This window comes from Thunnus albacares, chromosome 19, assembly GCF_914725855.1.
Source record: "Thunnus albacares chromosome 19, fThuAlb1.1, whole genome shotgun sequence".
Classification (NCBI taxonomy): Eukaryota; Metazoa; Chordata; class Actinopteri; order Scombriformes; family Scombridae; genus Thunnus; species Thunnus albacares.
This window is the reverse complement of record NC_058124.1, coordinates 14,269,610-14,276,323: the sequence shown is the minus strand read 5'-3', so window position 1 is coordinate 14,276,323 and position 6,714 is coordinate 14,269,610. Positions and strand designations below refer to the sequence as shown.

The following is a 6,714-nucleotide window of genomic DNA, read 5'->3' as shown; positions in this document are numbered from 1 at the left end:
TATGAAAACCATTGAATGTGGTCATGCCCTAAATATTTAATTTTTGCTGAAAACCCTACTTTAAAACGTAATATAGCAAAAAATAAATTTGTTACTGTTAATATGCCCGTATTATTTTTTTTAAGCATTCCATTTTATTAAGGCACGGCGGACACCTAATATTTTGACGTCTACTGGTCCTTACAGGAGGGTGTGTTTACGTTGACGTCACAGCAGTTTGTCGAAAAGGGGTAAGTGAAATGTTTTGTCATTTCGTCGATTTAACACTGATATTGAACTAGTAATAGTATAAATAAGGCATGTTAACAGAGCAGTGGTCACACACAGAGAGTTTAGTGCTTACAAATCACCACCTTTCTGTCCCAGACGTAGTAAATCATAAAGGAAGTGCTTATGAGCTAGCAGCGACAGCTAACTCCGGGTTAGCTAGTTTGGCAAAACAAGATACTGAAGGGTGGTGATCGGCTTTCTTCATCAGGTAGATTTAATGTAAATGTTATGACAAACAACCATTTATTTCAACTCAACGTTTCAGCATTGTTAGATTCTGTATTGTGAATTCTGCTTTCTCATAGATGGCACAACATATCTGTGGAGTTTATTAGTTCAGAGCATGTAGCCCACGAAGCTGGGCACTAAATAATTAACATGACATGTTTTAAGATGTGTATAAAACACTCTACTTTAAATAATAATTTGTGTCTGATATGGTTTTTCCACAAAAAAGTTCAGTTATCTTGTTGAAGTCCTTAACACAACAATTACTCCGTCTACCTCATTAAAAATAACAGAATCTATAAATATGCAAATATATTTCATCTCAAAAGTTGGAGACAAGATGTCTCCCACTTCACTGTAATGTCCTTTCTCAGTGTTTGTGCACTGGAGGCTTCAAATTTCCACATCACACTTTTGTAAGTTGAATATTGGACCAGGATAGAAAGAGAGATAAACTTTCCACTTTCAGCAGCTGAAGTTGAAAACAGCCGTCTAGTGTCAGACTCTGCACATACGTCATTCTGCACAGTGAAGCTAAAACATTCAACTGTAGGAACAAGAAGAAAAACATATTTTTGAGTAGAGGGGAAATTTAAATGATGTATTTGTTCTTTGCTAAAAACTATTGACACATAATATAAACCTGACTTGAGACCTGTCTAACTGTTGATCCAATTGAATTTTGTTAGGTTATGATCCTGTACACCTGACAGAGTTTCACCCAGAGAATTGTTTAGCTGAGGTGACAAGCCACCTGAATACTGATACATCTCTAGAAGTTTTGTTTGAACATAACTCAACTTGGGTCTTATTGACCCCAAATGCTACAAGGGATGATCCAGGAAATGTCCTTAAGTCCTGAAATCTTTGAAGCACTGTTTCTTTTGTTATTCTCCCATACAGTATTAAAGGAGCAGCGCTTGCATTGGGTGTGCATGATATCAATAGGACAGATTTGGATCTTTTAAATAAAACAAGTCAGGACAAACTCCCCAAGCTAAGAAAGATAACTTGCAAAATATGTTTTAAACAGATACTACTGAGAACAAAATTTTGGTTTATATATAAACATTGGAATACATGGCCTTATCAAATGTCCCTTTGCTGGAGTGTTTTACTTCTTTGCAATTAATGTACATAGCTTGGGTTTAATAAGACAATACACTTTTTCAGATCAAGTTCTGATACACCGACATCATGTTCCATGGGATTCCAGTTACAGGAGGTGTAGGAGGAGGTAAGATATTTAAATTATGTGCCTAATAACTAGGTATGCAAACTATTCAGACACAGTCCATTCACAAATAAATACCTGTACATGTCACTCAAATTATGTACTTATTTCCTCCTCTCCAACAGCTCCAGCCAATAAACCTGAGTTATATGAGGTAAATATAACTTTTGAATGTTTGTATTAAATCAAATCAAATGTATCCTTTTTTATGACTGCTAGTAATGCCCATTCTTTATTAAAACTGAATTAAAGCTGGGAATAGTATCAAGAATATTCCACGTTAGTCATAGCAATGCCATCACCACATGTCTCATGTCTTTTCAGGAAGTGAAATTATACAAAAATGCAAGAGAACGAGAGAAGTAAGTGACGGATATATTACCAGGAACCTGTCTTATATGAACATGACGTGACTCAGGGATTCATATTGTAACCAGTGCTGTAACACCTTGTTATTAACCCTGTTCCTAAGGTACGATAACATGGCAGAGCTGTTTGCTGTCGTCAAGACCCTTCAGGCCCTGGAGAAAGCTTACATCAAAGACTGCGTCACTCCTAATGAGTGAGTTACAAAGAAAATGGACAAAAATGCTGCCTGTGATTTTCAATGCATGCCTATATTAATGTGCAGAATTTGTCCGGTTTAGGTACACTGCTTCCTGTTCCAGACTCTTGGTTCAGTATAAGGCTGCTTTCAAACAGGTGCAGGGCTCTGACGTTGGCTCCATCGATGATTTCTGCAGGAAGTACAGAGTGAGTTCTGATTTTTAGGTTATGTTCGTTTTTTTATTTTTACATGCACATAGTTGAAGCTAGATTTGCTTTCTGTTGTGTTATGTTATGAAGAGTCTTGCTTTCGTCATTTTGTCTCCTAGCTCGACTGCCCACTAGCCATGGAAAGGATTAAGGAGGATCGGCCAATCACCATCAAGGATGACAAGGGCAACTTGAACCGCTGCATTGCAGATATAGTCTCTGTACGTCTTCTCTCATCTCGTATATTAATCCTCAGTCAGTGCAGACGGCAGGCTTTTTTGGGCTTAGTGCCAGAATATAAATGGTTGCAGTCGTATTTTAGATCAAATGATGTAGTGTATTCAGTTCAAGCACTAAGTGGCTGAAGTGGTTTCACTTAATTTGGCCCATCCTCTGGTCAGTCATTGAAAGATGTGAGTGAGTAGTGCCAGCTGTATCCACTGCCAGTTTTTATCGCAACTCATACAGTCATTCAGACTAATAAAATCAGCAGGCAGACATGCAAAGACTGTGTGACCTCTGTTTTGCTGACAGGGAAAGCTGGAAAACAGTTTGTCTCATTGTCATTTTCTCACATCTTCTCTTTACCTTTAGCTGTTTATCACTGTGATGGACAAGCTGAGACTGGAGATCAGAGCCATGGATGAGGTAATTTTTTTTTTTAAGTGTAAAACTTGAATATTTAGCAGACTTATGTCAACAATTGTTTAACTGGACATCTGACTGATTCTTTGTCTTTGGATCAGATTCAACCAGACCTGAGGGAGCTGATGGAAACCATGAACAGAATGAGCAACATGCCTCCAGACTCGGAGGCTAAGGACAAAGTCAGCCTCTGGTTAGTTACACTAAGCCACTAGGTCTTTATAGTGTTAAGCATCGTGCCTGTTCAGAGCAGGATGCTATGTTCTGTATGTGTCTGGTGACACATACAGAACACACATGTAGCTCCTCTGATATGGAGGGTTGTACAGAGAGGTGTCCATATGGTAAACTAACACCATATCACTGATGGACATGCCAGCAGAGTATCTGTTGTGGGTGAAAGATGTGGTACAACATGTCAGACAAAAACTAGATCAAGAACAACAATCCTGCTACCTTATTGTTTAACATATTTCTATTTTTAGTAATGAATATGAATGAATAAAATCATGTTGTTTGTTTGTAAAAGTGGTCACTGGAATATTGTTTTTACACCTCAGAACATTGTAGATGGATTGGTTGGTTGGCAATCTATCATTTTTAGGGTACATTTTTTCATGATTTTTAAGTAAATGTACTCATAAGTAAGACCACAACTCAGTTCAACAACTCCAAAATGTAGGTGTGAAATGGATTATGTGTAGTTGTAAATGTCAATATCTTGATCTTTTCTCGTCAGGTTGACCACCCTCAGCAGCATGTCGGCCTCAGATGAGCTGGATGATAATCAGGTGCGCCAAATGCTGTTCGACCTGGAGTCAGCCTACAACGCCTTCAACCGCTTCCTCCACTCCTCCTAAAGCATCTGTCCATACTAGGTCCTGACTCTTGTACCTGTTAAATTAAAAAAGAAACACTCTACTTTCTCCTTATGGTTATTTGTAGGGAGTGGAATTATGTCTGGACAGGTTTTCTGTCTCATAACCCTCCTTTTCCTTCTCTCTACCTTTGTTTCCTACGCCCTTATTGATGTTCTGTACTATTCAAACTTCCCCGCCTTGTATACTCCACTGTTTCTGGTACATCATGCCATCAGTCTGCCCTCAATGAAACTGTTTACTTCTAACTTTTTACTGTAATATCAAAAAAAAGGTCTAATTTTATACTTAAGTTTTGCAGAGCACCAACAGAGGCACACAATACAATTATATTGGGCAAAGTCTGCACATGAAGAAAGGTTGCAACAGCCAAAGCCTTTATAATACTGGAAAGAAGAATCTATATATTTTTCTTTTTGGTACCCTACTTGTTTCCACAACCTGCCACTTGAGGTCATAATTGCTTTTTTTTTTTTGTTCTGTGCACCATGTTTGTTTGTTTTTTTCTATCACACAAGTTTTTAATGTAGAATCCTACAATTTTTTTCTTTTCAGTAGCGTAACAGAGGCTGATACAGGCTTAATCTGCAGTGTCTGTCAGTTAATGAATAATAATATGCAGCTGAAATAATGATTTGGAAAGGTTTGTGCTCTTTATTTGTTATTCTGTACATTTTCTCACCCTGTCTTCTGTTAACATGCTAATCCATCTTTTCTTTAGAAGTGAGGGTCTGGCCACATTAAGTGGGCAAAAGAGAAGTGGACAAACACCCTCCTTGTTTTGCTTACTAAATATGTTTCAACCCTCAAACACCATTAGGGAGAACATATTTATTCAGATTTATCATTGTAAATAATAGTTTTGATTTTTAAATAAAAGCATGTAACTTCTTTTTAGAAATAAAGTTGAAAAATGTTCCTCCAACTTCCTTTGTGTTGTGTGTGAATGAGATGAAATTTGTCTTTTGCTTCCTTTGTCAAAAACTTTAACTTCTGACATTATGTGTTTAGAATTTAAATGAGGGGGAAACATGATGGAGTGTTAAGAATGTAACAGGCGGGTGAAAGAGGACTTGTTGCTTGTTGTCAAGTGCACACAGCAGATTATACATTTATTATAGCCAATACAATACATTATTTTTCATACTGTTACCAAACTATTGCTTTATTTGACACCATAGTTCAACCCTTATTTTAGTTTAATAAGATATTCCTCACATCTCAATACATTATTAGTGTAAAGAACTTTGCTTGAGTAAAATTTAGATATAAATGATAAAAGAATCGCTATTTAGACCAGGAGGTATCTGATCAAAGAATAACTAAACATTTGATGCCGAATGTTCTTGACAATTTTTGATACTCAACAGTATGGACACACTCAAAAAGTATTGAGATGCCACCTCAACAGGGTTTCTGTGTGTCAGTTCTTCCCTTCGTTAAACACAACATTCCTTTAGAATATACACCATATGAGCATAATTCAAACCTCAATCATAAAGGTCTTACAATCAGACTCTGACTTTGTCTCTACAAGTCAGGACCATAACGCAGACCCTGCCTTGTTGATGTTTTGTTTTAGTAGTGCAAATTCCCTAACAAATTTGCTATTAAATCACCAGAACCAATGTACATGCAGTGAGTTTAGGATTATTTTGGGGCCTTAAGGGATCAGGGTCAGTTGCCTGGTTTCACCTTGAATGAAAGGTATTAGTTACACTGTTGACATACTGTATTTGTAGACAATCTTCCAAAGAGTTGGTTGTTGTTTTTATGCCCTTTTATTTATTATGACCATAGAATTTGTTGTTTTAATGCCATTTTTTTTCCTGCACACCCATTTTACCTACTGAAACGATAATGATCTGACTTTATTGAAGTAATCTTTTCTAATGTGGAGGAAAAAACTGCTCCTTCTCTGGAATTATATTTTATATTAATGGGTTGTCCGTTGATGAATGACAGAGGCCATATTGTTAGCTGATACACCTTCTTGTTTTCAACTACTTGCATGTGTGAGGGTCAGGCTACAGTTTGCTGCAGAACCAGAACTAACAGAAGAGCCATTCTTCTTCAAACTGACTCTTCAGGGAAAACGTTTTGATGGGAACCATGATGAGCAAAGCAGGCTTTTGTGTCTCATCGAGGTCTTCTTATAAATCCCCTTCTCTTATCTAGTGTCCACAGTGCTAATCTCCATGACAACATCAAGTGTTCATGTAACAGGAAGTGGGTTTTTTTCAACTTTATTGGCCAAATATTGAAATACACAACACACACAAATTATGTGCAAATACAGGAAAACCATCACACAAAACAAACAGTCGAACAAAACCATACAGGACATAGAGCAACATAAAAAGTACAGGAATAGAATCATATATTTAAAAAAACAAAGCAAAATAAAAACACCAAAAGAAATAAGAGAACTGAAGACAATAAGTAATTACATAAGTACAAATAAAAAAAAGTGTCAAGACAGTAGTAGGGCACTTTTGTGGTTCTTCATATGGCTTAAAGAATACAGTCTTTTCATTTAATTTCTGCGACAGACTACCGAACCACAGTGACTGATAAGAACCTGAGAAAGACATTGATAGAATAGAGAATAATAGAGAAGGGCAGACACAGGACAGGAGGAGGACAAGCTGTGCTGTCATTGTGATGGATGGAGGATAAGTGCAGAATATGCAAAAATTGAAA

At 36.9% G+C, this 6,714-nt stretch overlaps 1 protein-coding gene across 2 annotated transcripts; it reads left to right on the top strand.

The window, feature by feature from the left end:
- The first annotated feature begins 136 nt into the window (after positions 1–136).
- vps28 (VPS28 subunit of ESCRT-I) lies at positions 137–4,756 on the top strand. Of its 2 annotated transcripts, none has more exons than XM_044335748.1 (10): positions 137–230; positions 1,672–1,735; positions 1,858–1,886; positions 2,057–2,094; positions 2,205–2,294; positions 2,380–2,485; positions 2,608–2,709; positions 3,083–3,136; positions 3,235–3,326; positions 3,873–4,756. In XM_044335748.1, the coding sequence occupies exons 2-10, from the start codon at positions 1,696–1,698 to the stop codon at positions 3,991–3,993; spliced, it is 672 nt and encodes a 223-aa protein (XP_044191683.1). In that variant the 5' UTR covers positions 137–230; positions 1,672–1,695; the 3' UTR covers positions 3,994–4,756. The 2 variants fall into 2 exon arrangements, with proteins under 2 accessions (XP_044191683.1, XP_044191684.1); XM_044335749.1 differs by lacking the exon at positions 137–230 and adding an exon at positions 284–478.
- The last annotated feature ends 1,958 nt before the right edge of the window (positions 4,757–6,714 follow it).

What these genes read in the sequence shown, in the direction of transcription:
- vps28 (XM_044335748.1), top strand. Translation starts at nt 1,696, where the DNA reads ATGTTCCATGGGATTCCAGTTACAGGAGGTGTAGGAGGAG. An exon ending in AATGCAAGAGAACGAGAGAA is followed by an intron (nt 2,095 to 2,204) that starts GTAAGTGACGGA and finishes CCTGTTCCTAAG; the next exon opens with GTACGATAACATGGCAGAGC. An exon ending in GACTGCGTCACTCCTAATGA is followed by an intron (nt 2,295 to 2,379) that starts GTGAGTTACAAA and finishes TGTCCGGTTTAG; the next exon opens with GTACACTGCTTCCTGTTCCA.